General features: G+C 49.3%; 2 protein-coding genes across 5 annotated transcripts in view; one reads left to right on the forward strand and one right to left on the reverse strand.

Annotated features, from left to right (window-relative positions):
- Positions 1–4,986, forward strand: part of IL17RA (interleukin 17 receptor A) — a 32,009-nt gene extending 27,023 nt beyond the window's left edge. For 3 of the 4 annotated variants that reach the window (XM_062616677.1, XM_062616675.1, XM_062616679.1), the window contains 3 exons: positions 770–811; positions 1,399–3,385; positions 3,964–4,986. In XM_062616677.1, the coding sequence (XP_062472661.1) occupies positions 770–811; positions 1,399–2,912 (1,556 nt within the window). In that variant the 3' untranslated portion in view covers positions 2,913–3,385; positions 3,964–4,986. The remainder of the gene's footprint in view (positions 1–769; positions 812–1,398; positions 3,386–3,963) is intronic. The other variant, XM_062616678.1, reaches the window with a different exon arrangement.
- Positions 4,987–8,942: 3,956 nt separating this feature from the next.
- On the reverse strand, positions 8,943–11,279 carry TMEM121B (transmembrane protein 121B). The gene is given in 1 exon segment (XM_062616693.1): positions 8,943–11,279. A coding segment is annotated over 1 exon segment (2,046 nt). The 5' UTR covers positions 11,091–11,279; the 3' UTR covers positions 8,943–9,044.
- Positions 11,280–17,646: the final 6,367 nt, after the last annotated feature.

Below are 17,646 nucleotides of genomic sequence, written 5' to 3' on the forward strand. Positions count from 1 at the left end.
TATTTTGTTCTACTTCTGTACCTATTTTTATTCCTATTTTCTTCCTTGCTGTTCTGATGTCTTGCCACTGAGGTAGCGACTTGTAAACACTTTCTTCTGTTTTACATCCCAGGACTTGTAACATCCTAATACCATCCACGTAGTTAAGCAAAGTCTTCTGTGGATTATGCGCTGATACTCTATTTTCATAGGACTTCAGTTTATGAGCCAAAAAAGGAACTTCATTGTTCAGTCCTTTGTTTCCTGCAGATTGCTACAGATATCTTTTCCATTTATTTTTTTTTTCCTGTACTGCGTAAGAGTTCTGCAGGGCAGAAGCTTTCTATTTGTCCAGACTGTAATTTTTCCCCTGTCTCTCAAAATCTGTACAAAATTTATTTTTATGCTATTTTGAGTTTAAATAATGTTTTTCAATTAAGATGTAAGAAGGGAGACAGGGCACATAGGTTGACATTGAGTGGGTTGGAAAATTGGGTACTTAAAGACTAATTCCTAGTCTTTTGTGCTGCAACCGTGAAGCAGTTATCACATTGGAACTGTGCAACTTGCTGGTTGGTAAAAATATAGTGAAGTACATAGCAAAATCTGCTGTAGAAAAGTCTTTTTTTTTTTTTTTCTTTTTTATTAGGCTTCTCTCTCTCCATGGTTTTATCCCTGCATAGTTAAAGATTATGGTTTTTTTTTTAACTGACTGTTTGAAAGGTGTTGTCCTTTTAAGGATATGATCTTATTTCATGTTTTCAGAACTGACAGTGACTTTCTCTTCCAGGACACTGGCGAGGGAAATGCAACCACAATAATTTGCAAACTGGTAAGACATCCTGCCTGTGTTTAATCAAGCACATGTAATACATTCTGGTAGTCTCACAGTTGTCCAGAAGGAGTTCTCATAGGCTCTACTACTCTATAGTAGCCTTAGGATCTTCCTGTTGAGCTAAAACAGACTTTGTATATGGAATTTGGAATGCCATGTTTGCCTAATGGGAGATGGTTCCTTTGTAAAGTGGTAAGGCCTTTGATGCAGTTGGTGCTGTACTGGCAAAAGAAACTCTATTAATTATCTAAGCCATAGCAATATCAGATTGTTTTGGGATGGGTGCATTCGGCACTCCAGCAGGGAATATAGCTACATTTGCAAGCCTCTTGAATCTGGTGTGTTGTTTTTGTGTGGTGAAATTCCATGAACTATTCGGGCATTATTGTAAATCACAGCTTCACTGTCCGGATTTTTATGTTAAATTTGCACAGTGAGATGTTGCCTGCATATGATGCCACAATAGCTTCAGAACTGGTAGTTCCTATAATCTGTTGTTAATATTGTCCTATGTTAGTTGCTGCTGACTTGTACCATTACAATTTTGGGAATGTGGCTGAAATTAACATGTTTTTGTCTTTCAGCAGCACCATATACTGACCTTCCTCTGCCACCACTGAAGCCCCGAAAGGTTTGGATTGTGTACTCTGCTGATCACCTGCTGTATGTGGATGTGGTGCTGAAGTTTGCTGAGTTTCTGATGACAGTCTGTGGTACCGCTGTAGCCTTAGATCTGCTGGAAGATCATCAGATCTCAGAGTTAGGGCCATTACCCTGGCTTACTCGACAGAAGAAGGAAATGGAAGACCTATCTTCGAAGATCATCATCTTATGCTCACGGGGCACCCAAGCCAAATGGCAGGCCATGCTTGGGAGTGAGCCTGTGTGTCTCAAGCAAGATCAGCAAAAGCCAATGGGAGACCTGTTCACCCCAGCCTTGAATCTGATCCTCCCAGATTTCAAGAAGCCAGCTTGTTTTGGAATGTATATAGTCTGCTATTTTGAGGGGATAAGTAGTGAGAAAGATATACCTGATCTGTTCAATGTCACATCCAGGTACCAACTGATGAACAAGTTTGAGGATATTTATTTTCGGATTCAGGATCTGGAGAAGTTTGAACCTGGGCGCATCCATCGAATCCAGGAAATCACAGCTGATAACTACATTGATACCCCTAGTGGGAGGAAGTTGAAAGAGGCAGTACAAAAGTTCAAGAATTGGCAAACTGAGCACCCAGACTGGTTTGAGAGCGAAGCCATCTGCTTGGATAATGATGAAGAGTCTCTGTCCCTAAACAGAGAGAGCCAGGTGGATTCCTTGCTAAATGAACCAGGTGGAATTGTGAAACACCAGCTGCACCTGCGGGAGCCTGACCCTAACTGCTCCTATGTCATCAACCTCCACATGCATGAAGGTGAAAGTGGAGGCTGTAAGCTGCAACCTCAGCTTAATCCATGTGGGGATATGACTTCTCAGACTGTTGTCCTTCCTATGGATGAGGCTCCTCTAGTTCAGGTAATGGAGCCGCTCTCTTCCATGGAAGATAGAAATATACTTGGCCAGCAAGTGCTGAGTAATGAGGACTGTATGGAAGGAGTTCCCCTTCTGGAGACAAGCATTCCAATGAGGAATAATGTCATCCTCCATGATGACTCTGAAGTTTCAGCAATAGATGACCAGAGTCCTGCAAACCTCTCTGGTAACTTGAGACACCATCTGAATGGACTTATGTACTCTCTCTATCAGCAGAGTGTCATTCCTTCAGAGCCATTTCTCTGCCAAGAGGAGGCTGACAAACAACACCAGTTGGTCTTTGATGACCAATGCAAAGACCAAAGACAGTCAGTGCAGTCAGACCAGGGCTACATCTCTAGATGTTCTCCTTTGCCTCCTGATGACCCTGTGGAGGAGGAGGAAGAAGAAGAGGAAGAGGAGGATCAGGAAAACCAGGCGGTCTTCCATGAACTCTCTGCAGAGGTCTTGAACAGTCTGAAGAGCCTCCAGCAGCAGCTGTTTTTCCAGGACATTCAACGGAGCCCTGACTGGGAGTGTCCAGCTGAGGTGATTGACATTAGCCAATCTTTGGAGGACTGTTAGGCTCTGTCTGGAACCTGCTCCATTTGAAGTACCAGAATGGAATGTGGTACCATGCATAGTGTTGAAACTGCATTTCCAACACCATCCTTGTTCTCATAAATGACTTACTGGTAGGCTCTTCATGTCTGCTGCTAGGAGACAGGATTGCCCAGCAGACTGGTAATGCTGCTTCCAGTAGCTGGAGAGAAGCAACAAATATTAGCCACCTCTGTGAAAGAACAGGCAGTAGTTCTGTTCCTTGGGGAAATGTATTACATTGAATCCTCACTGGTGGATGGCAGTGGCTCATCTACTTGTGCCTTCAAAATGCCCTACAGCTGTGCTGGTTCTATTGCACTGGATAAAAGTCATGGCCAGAGTTTGGAAAATAGCTTTAGATAACATGGCAACATTTACATTGCCATTTTAATACACATCTTAAATAGTTTGTTGTAAATACTGTGTTAAAGATGTGTGCCTTAAACTTTAGCTAGGTGTCCTGGGTTCAGCAGTAGCAGTCATGTTTTTCCTTTGTGTTAGCTGGTGCGGTGCTGTGTTTTGACTTCCAGCCTGGGAACAGTGCTGGTGATACCGATGTTTTCGGTTGTTGCTAAGTGATGTTTACCCTGACCAAGGACTTTGTGAGGCTCATGCTCTCCCAGGGACGAGGAGAAGCCGGGAGGAAGCAGAGACGGGACGCCTGACCCAGGCTAGCCAAAGAGGTATTCCATACCACAGCACGTCATGCCCGGGGTGGGGGGTAACTGGGAGTTACCCGGAAGGACACGGGCTTCCGGGTGGGACTCGTTTCTTGGCCGGTGGTATTGTATTCTCTTCCCTTGTTATTTTCTCTTATCATTGTCGTTGGTGGTAGCGGTGGTGATTTGTGTTGTACATTGGTTGCTGGATTGTTCTTGTCTCAACCCGTGGGAGTTGCACTCTTTCGATCTCCTCCTCCGGGAGCGGGGAAGGAGAGAGCCCCGGGGGGGGGGGCTTGATTGCTGTCAGCCCAGCACCGCTCACTGGGAGTGAGTGAACAAGCTGTCTGGCTGGGTTTAAACCACGACACTAGGTTAGGGCTGTCTCTACCTGGTTGATACATATATATGGAGATTTTTAGTTTTGCCACTTGTTCATTTGCAACTGCGTTTCCATAGCCATTCAGAAATCCAATGCGGTAACTGAGCAGTAAGCAGGATAAACTTTTAAATTAGGAGTCTTCATAACTCTTCCTACCTCCCTACTGGGAGGAATGTGCCTGAAAACCAGCAATAGGAGGAAGGGGAGAAAGAGGGGATAATGGACCAAAAATTGGGATTTGGGCTTCTTATGCAGTTATATAAGATACACAGAAGAATTGGGCTGAATAGAGTTACTGAATCAGGAGAATCTGATGTGTTCTCTAACGCACTGATGCAGTGCTATTTGCCTTTGGATATCTTAGCACCAGGAAGGCTCGAACTGAAGATGTGGGTAGTGACACACAATTACGGAAATGAAAGACTATTCTGGAGGAGAAAAAAGTGTAGCTTCAGCAGATGGTTTTGATGGTTTGGAGATTATAACCGAGTTAGGGGAGGCTGAGCTAAAATGAGTGTAAAATGTATTTATATGGGTATAAATTCAAGTGCAGGTAGTTTAGGTTAACCATTGTGAAATACTTTATAGATGAAGGGTTCATCTTCCAGGAGCAGTGATGGTAACTGTATCAACTCCAGTGGTTTTTAAAAATTGGGCTCAATACACCAGTAAAGCTTGTTACCTGTGAGTTATTTTATGTTGGCCTATGTATGCTGGCTGGGTGACGGACTAGTTGAGGCTGGTGTTTACCCTGTTTGTTATCACGGTGTCTGCAGTTCAGCCCACTGGGTAGCAGCCTGTGAGATGTAAATAGATCGAGGCCTTTCTCCTTTCAGACAAGCTTGTCATCATCCTGTCCTTACCAATTTACTTGTCAAAAAATCTTAAGGCTCTTTTATTTCAGCTTTTTAAAAATCTGGTATCTCAGAAGATAATCTGTATTATGTTTATTTTATATTTTTGTTTATAACTTGTGGTTTATTGCTTAAATTAAAAAACAAGAATACTTTTTGGATATATTTACTCAAACTCTTTTATGTGCTCAATTCCACCTAACTCCTGTTAGTATTCCTTGCAGAAATATGAAGCAAAACTGGGAGCCAGAACTGAACTGGCTGACAAGTGCCAAAGCATTCCTGCAAAGGGTTGTGGCTGTATCCAATTGAGTTGAATACAGATGAGGGCCCTCATGTGAGGAGGTGCATGCTCCTTCAAAATGGGTGTTAAAGAAGGGAAATGTCTGTCATTTCTGTGCAGGGCTGGCCTGTGAGGCAGGACTGTTCAATCAGCTTGCTGTCTCTGTAGCCAGATGCCTGGAAAGACTTAACAAAGGGATGGTCCCTGCATAGATTCAAACTGAAAACTGGGTGCCACTTTTATTTGCTGTCTGTACAGGAGCTAACACCCCAGGGGCTAACCCGGGGCAGCTGTGATCTCAATGTGTCTCCAGCGAGAACCCCGTTCTCAGAATAACTGTCATCTTGATGATCCCACTTCTTACAGTTTCTTTTCTCTTGCAGCAATTAACATGTAAATCTGATGGTTTTTCTCCCATGAGCCTTTTTCAAGTGGTATGAATTCCTATACATCATTTAAATAGGAAGCTCAGAAGCGTCATCTGGATTTTCTTGCCTTAGTCATTCCCTTCCCAAATAACTCCTGTGGTGGTACAGCTTTTAGAATTCGCTTTCACTTGCAAGAAGTTCAAGGGAAAAATCCAGATGCTATTTTGGTGATCCAAAGTGAGGAAATCAAGTAACTTGAATGCATCTGTTGGTCCGTGAATGCAAAATTGAATACCCCAGCAAGACTCAAAGGAGCGAAATAAAGAGCAGAATCACTCACAAGTTTCTAGTTTTATTTTAACAATCTTGCTTTTTAAAAAATACAAGTTCTGATTAATGCTAGGGGGATGCCAAGTGTCCACTGGCCACAGGCCTTCTCTCACTTCAGTTTCTCCTCCTGGGAGTAGTCATCTCTTTTGTCAGTATAGCAAACGGAGAGCAATAACATGCTAAATGGCTGAGTTGTGTTAAAAGGCTTGTAATGGGATCCCAAGGGGTGTTATGGCACAACATCATTTGGCAAAGTGTTACTGACCTGGAGCAATAATTTCAGTGCTGGCAGGATAAATGGTTGGTGTGCAAGGTGCATCAGGTGAGGTATTGTTTGCACTTTAATGGTACCACTGTTACTCTCTTCTGCAAACGGATCTATTTATGAGGCAAAGGGTTTAAATAGAAGCGAGAGCTCAATTACCAAAGGGAACAGTATTCAAAAGGAGGAGCAGGCTTATAACCAAGACATTGAAGAGCTTTAAATATTTCTCTGTAGTAAGTAATTGGCAGCAGAGCTGCCCTTTTCCTTGCAAGGAGGCTTCTGTACTGCCAGCTACTACAAGAGCTTTACACTCTCCAAACAGCACATTCGCTAATAACCTAGAGACCATGGCACTACGACGATCTGCTTTTTCTACAAAAGAACTCTATGCAACAGAAGCATCATTTTGCAAGGCCATCTGTCCCAGGCAACCTTTGCATCTACAGACAAATCTGAACTGTGATGTCCCTGTCAATTGTTTTTATATGCCATGGCTAGAAAAACTTCAAATATGCCATTTTCTCAATAATGTCCTAACTGAAAAAAGGCACTCACTGTTGAAACAGCAACTTTGTTAAGCACTATGAAAGGGTACTGAAGTAAGACCCAATAATTCTGCTGTGATCCTTGTAGTGTCTCAACTATACTTACACTTCAGTGTATTAGGGATTATCAATTTTGTGCTATTATGACCTCAGCCATAGGAGCAGCAAAACATAGTTGAGGGTAAATAGCTTTTTTTCCCCTTCACCTTGTTTGTGGCAAAGGTGTTTGGCTGTTTTTTTGGTTTTGGGGGGTTTTCTTCAGCTGTTTGACTGAAGCGTGGAGTACTCCTAGGTACAGGTATCATCTCATTCTCTCCTGAACAACACTGTAGTTCTTGCTGAGCTTTTACTGTCTGAACAGTGAAAAAGGAAGGTGCAAGGAAATGTATCTGTACAAGCAAAATCTACCTGTAAGTACACCTCCTTCGGTCAGGAACTTAGCATCCCCTCGACACATCTCACATCACATAGGAAAAGTTCACAGTACCAAGTTTTACAATCACAGTCACTCACAGCACCAAGATTGTCCAGACAAAAAGAAGTTACTGAAGAGAAAGGCCACTGGCCAAAATTCACATAATTGCCCACGTAAGGGCTCAGGTTAAAAATAAAGCACTGGTGGGAACGTTAAGCCTGGCCTTTGCCAACTCTCCATTTGGCAAGGGGAGAGGAGTGAGTCACCTGTCCTATAGCTGCAGCTCTGAACAGAACAAGCACTATTGCCCCAGCTTTCCAAGGGGCTTTTCTAGCTCCTCCAGACTCATCAGCTGCCAGGAGCTGGGGGAGAAGAGGCCCATGGCACCCCCACTTCTGCCTGTGGGAGCTGGAAGTCACCAGACTGTAAACATTTTGTCGGAGCAGTCCACTGGAGCAGGCAGTTGATCTGACCCTGTGAAATGGGAAGTGGGATAGAGGCTCGGTCCCACTGAAGCCCAAGCCCTGAAGGAAAGAATGGATGTGTGTGGAGGAGAGGTCTGGGCTGTTCCTGCAGTCCTGCTGTTAGCTCTGGGTAGCAGTTGGTTGTGCTTTACTTCCCCTTCCTGTCAGGACAGCTCGAAAAAAGGCTCAGGATGTGAAATTGTCATTTTCCCAATGGATGCAGCCTTGCCCAGATAACAAAATATAAACCTGGGAGGGGCAAAGTCCTTCCTCCAAATGTGGCCTCTGTGCTCCTGCTTCCGTTGGGCTGGTTTCAGGAGCAGCTGTAGCCAGACAGAAGAGCAGGCCTTAACCCCCACCGAACGTTCATGGAGCTTAAAAAACAAAGATAACTGTATTTTTATGAGAGATTACTAACAATTAACTTTCTCCCCACCTACCCTGACCCACATGCACATGGAGGACAGGATGCTGGTACACGGGCTGTCACCAAAGCTTGTGTGTCCTTGCTTTCTGCACTGAAATGCAAGGCTCGCCAAGCCCGGTGCCCACCCCAAGCAGCACCAGCATCCTCTGCTCTGCTGTTTGGGATGGGGCAGTTTGCAGGCTGAGCCCTGTCTCTGTGCTCTCATGCAGACATGGAAGGGGGCCAGAGGAAATCTTTCCAGCCTTCCTGGCTGATGGAAAGGGAGACAGTACACTCTGCATAAAAGAAAACCAATGCTGATCCCATAAACATGCATATTCACAGAAATGAGAGCCCCAGCACCTGGGTGCTGCTGGCTGAAGCGAGCAATAGGCTGCTGTAAACCCTGTTCTCACCAGAAGTAAATGTCTCGGTGGTAGTGAAATGGAGCCTAAGCCCCTGCATTATGTCCATGCTGGATTTGCCTGTTTCTTTAGCATGTGAAGTCAACATAAGATGCAAAAGGTTGAAGCACAGAGGTAGACGGTATTGGCTTGGAGAAAGTGGCTCCTAGGCTTGAAATGACCAGCTAGCTGGCATGCTCCCAGAGGTCCTCCAGCTGGAACAACTCTATGCTGCTAGGAAACGGAGGCAGAAGCTTTGCAAGACCTAGTGAAACCAAAGCGCGCTTCCTTTGGCCCTGCCCGCACCCCAAAGGCACGTCCCTGCTGGCCAGGGCCCTCTCGCATCTTCTTGTGGTCAGCAGGAGTTAATAATGGAGGGGACAAAATCCACCATTTGGTCCCTGTTTGTTGTGTAGGAGGGAAAGGAAAACCTAAACTTTTATGGTCACAAAGCAGCGAGATGTCCTGGCGGGGAGCGGGAGGGGAAGAGCGGGATCCCCCGAACAGCACGGAGGGGCAGGACTCGACGTGAAGGGCAGGTGTGTTTTCCAGGGACAAGCGCCAGCCGTAGGCCCGTGCCGGCAGTCGGGTTTGCGCTGAGCTTCCGCTGCTGGATGTGTCCGCGGGACAGGGAGGAGAGCGAGAGCCCTTCTCCCGCTCGGCCGCGGCGGCGGGAACCTGAGCAGGACCGCAGCGACGCTGCGGGGAGCCCCTCGGGGGGCGGCGGCCCGGGGGAGGCTCAGCCCTGCGCGGTGACCGCCAAGGCGTTCACGTACCCGTGGGGCCCCACGTCGGCGTCCGAGAGCCCGTGGGCCAGCGGGGCGGCGGCGGCGGGAGCGGCAGCGCCGGGGCCGTACTTGACGGGCGGCGGGGCGGCGGCGGGGCGGAGGAGGCAGCAGGTCTCCAGCGCCTCCAGGCCGCGGCAGGCCAGGAAGAAGAGGTTCTTCAACATGAAAAGGGAGAGCGGCTGCTGGTAGCGCAGGAGCAGGAGGCAGCGCAGCGCCAGGAGCGGGGCGTCCAGCAGCCCGGCGGGCAGCAGGAGGTGGAGGGCGAGGCGAGCGGCGCCGGGGGGGCGGGCGGCGCTGAGCTCGTACAGCCACAGCACCGGCGAGGCCAGGCAGAGGAAGTAGACTGCGATGAGGAGGTAGCGCAGCGGGGCGGGCAGCGGCGCCGGCCGCCCGGGCTGCAGCACCAGCTCCAGCAGGGAGAAGCTGTCGAGGAGGTCGAGGCAGGTGGCGAGGAAAGCGGCGGCGGCGCGGTGCTGCGGCGGCGGCTGCGGCGGCAGGAGCAGCTGCCCGGCGCCCTCGGTGCCGATGGCCCGCAGCAGGCAGTACAGCAGCGGGGCGGAGAGCGCCAGCGTGATGCGGAAGCCGGTGGTGCCCAGCGGCAGGCGCAGCTCGATCAGCTCCAGGATGGAGGTGCCCAGGATCAGCGCCGCCTTGGGCGTGAAGGCGATGGAGTAGATGAGCCAGGCGAGGTGAGCGTAGGCAAAGTCGCCGCCGCGGGGGGGAACCCCGCCCCCCCGGCCCCCGGCCCCGCGCCCGCCGGGGGGGCCGTGCAGCAGCAGCGGGTGCGGCGGAGGCGGCCCGGGGGGCGGCGGGGGCCGCTCTCGGCGGCGCGCCCGGCTGTTGCGGCAGAAGAAGATGCCCCAGCCGGCCGCCAGCACCAGGTCGGTGGCGATCCAGCTGCACCAGTACAGGTCGGTGACTGCGATCAGGTACAGGTCCAGCAGCGCGCCCTGCCCCAGCAGCAGCACCAGGGACAGCGCCTGGAAGCCCCAGCGCCTCCCGCCCGCCGCCCCGCCGGGCCCTAGCAGCGCCGCCGCCGCCGCCCCGCCGCCCACCGTCCCGCCGCCCGCCGCCGCCCCGTACAGCTCCGCCGCCGTCATGCTGCGGCCCGGGCTCCCGCCGCTGCTGCTGCTGCTGCTGCTGCCGCTGCTAGGGAGCGGCGAGGCGGCGGCTGGCGGCGGGGCGGCGGGCGGCGGCACCAGAGGCTTGCTGATGCTGATGCTGTCCTCCTCTTCTTCTTCTTCCTCCTCCTCCTCCTCCTCCTCGGTGCTGCTGCGGGGGCTGCGGGTGCGGCGGGCCCGCGCCGAGCCCGAGCTCGACCCCGAGCCCCGCCGGCTGCCGCCGCTGTTGGAGCCCCCCGGGAAGAGGGGCTGCCGGTCGGCGGCGTGCGGCAGCGGCGGCGGCGGCGGCGGCGGCGGCGGCTGGAAGGAGCCCGAGGAGGAGGAGACCGAGCGCTGGTTGGAGGCAGCGCGGTGCATGGTCCTCCCCGGCCCCCGAGCCGGCGCGCCGGGCCCGACGGCCGCGCCGCGGCCCCCGGCCCGCCCCCAGCCCGCCCCCCGCGCCGCCGCACCGGCAGCGGCAGCGGTGCGGAGACCCCGAGCGGCGGGAGCCGGCAGGCGCTGCGGGGGGGCCGGGGGCGGCGCTGAGCCGGATCCGCGGCAGCTGCCGGGGCCGGGGCGGGAATGTCCGCTGGCGGCGGTGGGTGGGCTGGGGGGAGCGAGGGGGAGAGGCGCCCCCCGTCCTATCCCCGGGGCTGCGACAGAGCCAGCTCTGGGGGCAAAGCAAGGCCCGGCTGCGTCCTGACCCCCAAGCCCCCGTGAATGAAGCCAACCAGGCTTGGGCGATGCACCCATGGACATGCCACAGCCCCCCAGCACCCGCTGCAGCACATCAGAAGTACTTCAGGCTCCCCCGATGTCTCCAGGCTGACCAAGACAATGGCCAGTGGCCTGGCACAGAGCCCTCCGTTGTGGCTCCTCATCTGTGGTGCTGGGCATTCAGCTGCCCGTACTTGTGGTAACTAATTGTACATCAAAGGAAGTGGCTTTTACCCCATCGGTTTCCTGAGTCGAGCCAAGACACACACTGAGGACTCTGCCCAGCTTGCCACAGAATGGTTAGGGTTGGTGGGGGCCTTAAAGATCATCTGAATACTTCCACCTACCATGGGAAAGGACACCTTCCACTAGACCAGTTTGCTCAACGCCCCGTCCAACCTGGCATTGAGCACTACCAGGTGTGGGACAACCTGTTCCAGTGCCTCAGCACCCTCACAGGGAAGAATTTCTTCCTAATATGTAATCTAAATGTACCTTCTGTCAGTTTAAAGCCATTCTCCCTTGCCCTGTCACTACCTGCCCTTTTAAAAAGTTCTTCTCCAGATTTGTTGTAGGCTCTCTTTAAGCACTGGAAGCTGCTCTAAGGTCTCCCCAGAGATTTCTCTTCTCCAGGCTGAACAAGCCCAACTCTTCCAAACTGTCTTCATAGGAGAGGTGCTTCAGCCTTCTGATCGTCTCCGAGGCCTCCTCTGGACTTGGTTGTGCAGGTCCATGTAACGGAAGAGTGGCTTTAAATTGACGTGAATAGCCCTAAAGTTCCTACTTCTACTGAAAGCACCAGTCAGGGCCTTTACTGACCTGCTAATAATGGCCTTGAATTGCACTTGGCTGCCTGGATCCGTCACAGCACCAGTACTAATGACTTCTTAGCACATCTCAAAGTGGTTTGGTGCTCAGCATCACCAGTCCCTCATGCCTAGCTGTGCCTACTGGTGATAAGCCAGGTGCTGCTTGTCAATGACACGAAGCATACGTAATGAGCTGTACCCACAAATGCCTGCATTAACTATCCTCCATGGTAAAGATCCAAAATAACTTGACTTTTGAGAATGCTGCTCATCAGCACATGGGATTAAGTGAAACCCAGATGCTCAGTACTGGGAAAGGACATCAGGAAAGCAGTGACAACTGTCTAATAAGTGTTGGTGCAGGCTCCCTGAGGAGCCGTATTCCAATAAATGTCACTGGCTGCTCTTGACAACAGGAGAAATCCATCTGGGGCACCAGGAGAGTTCATGCTTAGGCCCAAAACAAAGAAATATTTGAGGAGGAGAAGGGGAGAACTTGAGGTGGGTTGACACAAAGATTTCTTTAGACACATAGCATTGATCAAGGAGAAAAGCAGAGGAAGAAGAAGAATCACAGCAAAAGCATTACTGTCAATGGGGACTGCAGTGAGGAAACACAGACAAATCAGGTTTCTAAAAGCATGGTCAAAACAGAGGGGGAAAAAAAGATAACGAGGCTGTGAAAGCTTTAATGTCATTACTTGGACAGCACAGTACTGAAGTGGTGCAACCTCTAAAGTGGAATAGCGATATGCAGGCGTTCCCGTGGTCTTCCATGCTGATTGATATTCTGCTTTAAAGTCCATGCTGCTGCACCTCTACTGCCAAAACCTGCACGGCTGCAGTCCGGGTCACAGCTAGGATGGGGAGCATGTAATTTCTGCTACACTCACATTGTGTTTTCAATGGTAGGACACGCTTGCCAAGACTCATCCTTGCATCAGTGCTATTTGTGTTCATTGCCTTCTCTAACTCACTTTGTCATAGTACATAGCATCAGATGAGACTGAACAGACACGTGCTCTTTTGCAGCCTACGGGCCCTTTCTCCCTGATTCTACATTTCAATTAGCAAATAGAAATCCTTCATTTTAAGAAGGTCATCAATAATAACATATCATAAGAAATATGAGTGCTCAGAAGAACAGTCTGGCCTTGAGGGTGGTGAATGGGCTGGTGTATCCTAGCCTGGTGCCAGGATGGAGGACACAAAACTTCACCCCAGGCACAACAGGCAGGACACCTGTGCAGGTACTCACAGAGGGACCCGGCTGCAGCAGACAGCACCACTACCCTTGTCAGTGTGACAAGCACCACTGGGATTCAGAAGTTTGAGATCAGGTGAGTCCAAAGAGGGCTGTTGCCATTTGTTTTCCTGCAGGTGACTGCATGGCAGCCTGAGGATCTCTCACATCAGGCTCCCGACAGCCCTGGACAGTGCTGCCTGCATTTAGTCCAGGGCACTTGGCCCAGGTATCACAGCTCTGGCATCCCCTGGACCACATGGAGCCCCTCCCCACAGCCCACATCCCATGTCAGTGCCTCAGAGGCAATACGTTCTTCCCTCTGCATTGCTTGGTGCAGTGCCAGCCCACAGCCACCCAGCATTGGAAAACAGCGAGCTTTTGTGTGACAGCAGCAATGCAGCACCACTCTCAGTGGAGCAGTTTAGTTTGAGGTTGTTCAAGATGCAAGAAGACAAGTGAGCAGTGAGCTGCCTCTCCTTTCCTTGCCAGATATACACTTCCATCATGTTTGCTTTGCTCTCCAGCCTCTCAAAGCATGTGGGCTTTGTCAGAGCCAAAAGTGCTCTGCCAATGAACACTGAATGTTTTGCAGGCAAGTCTTTGGGGCACTTGCCTGTGAAAGGAAAAAAACAATTGCTTTGACTACAATTTTTGTACAACTCCACCAGCACCTTGCTTAGGGCTCTGTTGGGTGACCTTTGTTACATTGGAATGTGAGGCCTGAGGCCATGGCCAAGGAGGATGTTTGCTGCCTGTGTTGCTCTTTCAGGTTTGAGCAGGGCCCAGTGCTACCTCCCTTTGACCGGTGTCAGGAGTCATCCAGCTAAGGATGGCCCAGGGTGGCAGCAAGGGTTTGGAATAACTGCTCATTTGGTTTCCATGGGTTAAATGGCAGTGTAATTGTGTGGGATCAAGAGTGAATCCATATTCTTACTTATAGGATCCTGGCCTTTATCTAAGGTGAGTACATTCACCTGACCCCTCTCAGGGTAAGACAACACTTGTGTCACTGGCATGATTAATTTAGCTAGTCCCAAGGTTTAGCTAAACCAGTCTTACTCCTACCACATTCACCTATTCCACTGCAAGGAAATTTTTCCACTCCTACAAGAGGACATGGAGAAAAACGCAAGCATCCATCTGGGCTGCCCAGGGCAACAGCCCTCACACAGAGAGGGTTGGTCCTGCCCTGCCTGGGCTGCAGATGGTGATGGCTTTGCCTCGTTGGCTCCTGTGCTCCAGGTTTCCTGGGCAATGCACTTTCCTGGGCACCGCAAGCTAGACGCGCTCACTCAGCTGCCCTGCCTGTCTGCCCACAGGCATTCCTGTGTTCTCTGCTTTCAGTCCAGAGACTCATTTCACAAAGGTTTGGATGTGTTTCTTGCCAGACTGATGTGGTGGGATGTCTGCCCCACCTGCTGGGGTAAGTGCAATCGGATGGGGTTCCCTGGGCTTTGGGAGGAGGGGGCTATGAGCTCATCCCATTTGCCCATCCCATTTCCACCTAGGGAAATGGGCTCTGACGTACCACCCAGGTGATGTGGTGAGCTTAACCCAGGGGAAGGAGAGAAGTAAGGCACCTGTGTGTTAAGTGGGCCTGCCTGGGTTAGCATGTACTTGGTGAAAGGGCTTGTACCTCTTGTACCCTGGGGAATACAGGCCTGTTGGGATGTGGCTGTGTGAGTAGGGGAAGAAGAACCTTATGGAAATGGTTCTCCAGAGACCAAAGGATCCTTGCTGAGGCTGGGAAGGTCCCTGCATCCAAGGTAGGCAGGTGGGAATAGGGACCTGTGGCTACAGGGCAAGGGGGGCTATAAGCAGGGATGGGGGAGTACTGGGAAGGAAGGTGGGAGCTGAAGGGCCTTCCTTGGGTTAGGCATGGGTTCCAGCAGGGCAAATGCTACCCAAACAAACAGGTGAGAATAAGGAAAGAGCTTCTTTGTGGGGAAGGAAGCAGAATTGTGCCTGTACCTTAAAATGGGAGTGAGGGGAGAAATGTCTTCTACTTGAGAAAGCACTGAAGAGCTTTTTGTAGCACACTGTAGGATGCAATATGACAAGTCGATGCTTCCCAAGTGATACAGTTATTTAATGCAATGTGTGGTCCTTGGAAGTGTTAGTGCTTAACCATTACTGTTAAAACATTAAAAGGCTCAACTATAAATAGCTTCTACTCTCCAGCAGCTCCCATATGTTTTTGGCTTCTGTATGTATTTATGTGTATGCACACACATATCTGTGCATACACATATTTAAAGACAAACAGCAGACAATAGGAGGTTTGTGAAATAGTCACACTGAATATCTAAAATGCTACCACTCTAGTTTACAATACTATTGGAAATAAGTGGTTTGCCATCAAAAATGCCCCTCTTGGGGGAAAGGCAACACTTTCTTAAGAGTAGAGCTCAAAAGGAGACATAATAATGACTCAATTTCTTAGGGAAAGGGGGGGGAAAAAGAGGCAAATAGATGCCTGGAAGACTAGAAACTAAATCCCTAATTATACCCTGCAGTAAGCTGTCAGAAACTGGCAGCAGTGGGAGGGAAGGAGGCAAAGCTGATCTCAGTGAGTTAGAGCATAATCTGCTCCAACCGTACTTAAAATGCCTTTTGTGTGGGAACAGGAAGGCTCTGGGATTCTCTGACACATGCTTTGTACTGCCCTTATCTAACCCATTCAAACAGGCAGGGTTGAAGTTACAGGCAGGCACACAAGAGTTTCACCTGGCCAGCACCAAAATTGAAAGAGGCCTGTTTGTGTGCACCTCTGAATACAATCTTTGTAACTGAACTGCTGATCCAGTATTACAGTGTGGGGAATGCAGATACTCTTCAAAAGGGTATGAAAGAACAATCTATTGCTTGTAATTAGATTTCAGCTGAAAGAGATTTCAAGACCAGCATAAAATGCAAAGAGATTGTTTCTTTTTGTGCTTGTATCAGGGTAAGGGCTTGGAGAGTGGAAATGATTCAGGGTTTGCTCTTAGCATTTTGCACTTGCTCAGTATTAGCACACAGTGTGTATGGGAACTGACCTTGAAGAGAAAGTTCTTAGTAGCTGAACTGACTGAAAGGGAGAAGCAAGTTTATTACAATGAATGAGAAAAAAAGTGCTTTCTTGATGGAACAGTTTGGTTCCTTGAGAAGATGCAGCTGTCTTGTTGGTGTGAGATTTTAAACTGTTTGAGGCTGAATCTATAAAGGCCTTTAACTCCATAATTTTCATCAAATTGACTGTGTGGCAGCAAAAATCCGTAAGACTTGTGTGTTTAAAATTGAGGTTAGGTAAATTTGGTAAAAGAAAGGTTTGGGCACACCTCTGAAGGGCCAAGCCCTGTAGCAGTGTGAGTAGCTAACTGCTTAGCTTTTGTTCTAGGCCCGCCAGAACCTACAGATTAGGCAATTCTTGGGGCTTACTCTGGTAGGCAGCTCTCATGCCATCCCCCTGGAAGCAAACTCCAACCTGAACAGGGTTCTCGGTCCCTCTTTTTCAAGTCATTCCTTCTTCAGCGTTCCATGATGCCAATGTTTAACTCTGCTCCTTATGTTGGTTAAGGATTTGTGTGTGACTCTAGCTTCCAGCTAAGGCTGTCACCTACAAGGGACACCTTAACCCTAGGCTGCCCTTTTGCTTTGACAATAGCGTAGTGATTAAAAGCATGCATCTGAGAGGTTCAGGTTTTGATCTTTCTGCCTAACTAAACCTTGATAAGCCCTATCTTAAGACGAGTGCTCCAGCTAGTGGAGTACTGGATACAAGGAGAAGGCTGGTTAATAATGCCTGTTATTTACTAGAGGTCAGGGACATAGGTCACTTCTTCATGATGTAGAATACAGTTCAATTCCTCTCTCTGCTGAGAATGGGAATTCTTGTCCAGTCCGTGAAAAACTGCTTTTACTGCTTTATCGTTACATTCAACATCAAGTTTTCAGGACTCTGAATTACACTTGTTTTCCTGTCTAATGTGTCTCCTGTGAGCTGTGAGCTCTGTAGATGGAAAACCTTCTAAAGGAATATAAGAACAATGCAAATGAATTGGTTGTTTCTAGATCATTAAAGCCAATGGTTTTCACCTAGTAGGATCTTTCATTTTCCATTTGCTGAAATTGGTGGAAACTTTTGGTTCTAATCTGAAAGTTTGCCTGTTAGTGTTTCTCTCCCTAATTCCACTCACCTTTAGAAGGTAACAGGGCATGGGTCTTGTCAAATAAGTTGTTTCTTTTATAATCACAAAGGGCTTATTTAACATAGAGCCAAACAAGCTTCTAGTAGTACAGATAGCTTTCCGTATGCCCTTAGGCTCGTTCTTCATCTGCAATAGCAGATTAAGGTGATGGCATCTAGCTTGTGGCTTGCTTAGGTCAGGCCACAAGTAAATGCCTACCCTGAAAGCATCTCATACACAGGTAGCATCCCAAAACTAGTCTTTACTGTAAACAGTCAATCAGGGCATTGTAGCATGTGATGTGTCCTCCTGCCTTTCCACCCCCAGCCCCATGCCACAGAGTAGGAATGGTCAGAGTTGCACTCATCTCGCCTAACTATGGCAGATGCAGAGTTTACAAGGAATTACAGTTTGGCTCAGTCAAAAGAATTGCTGTAAGGGTATCTTTCAGGGTGGTTCCCTCAAAAATTGCTTGATGAACAGAATGAAAGACAGAATTTGTCCTGATAATC

This window comes from Pezoporus occidentalis, unplaced genomic scaffold (genome assembly GCF_034315485.1).
Source record: "Pezoporus occidentalis ecotype Australia unplaced genomic scaffold, CSIRO_AGI_Poc_V1 ctg19, whole genome shotgun sequence".
NCBI lineage: Eukaryota > Metazoa > Chordata > Aves > Psittaciformes > Psittacidae > Pezoporus > Pezoporus occidentalis.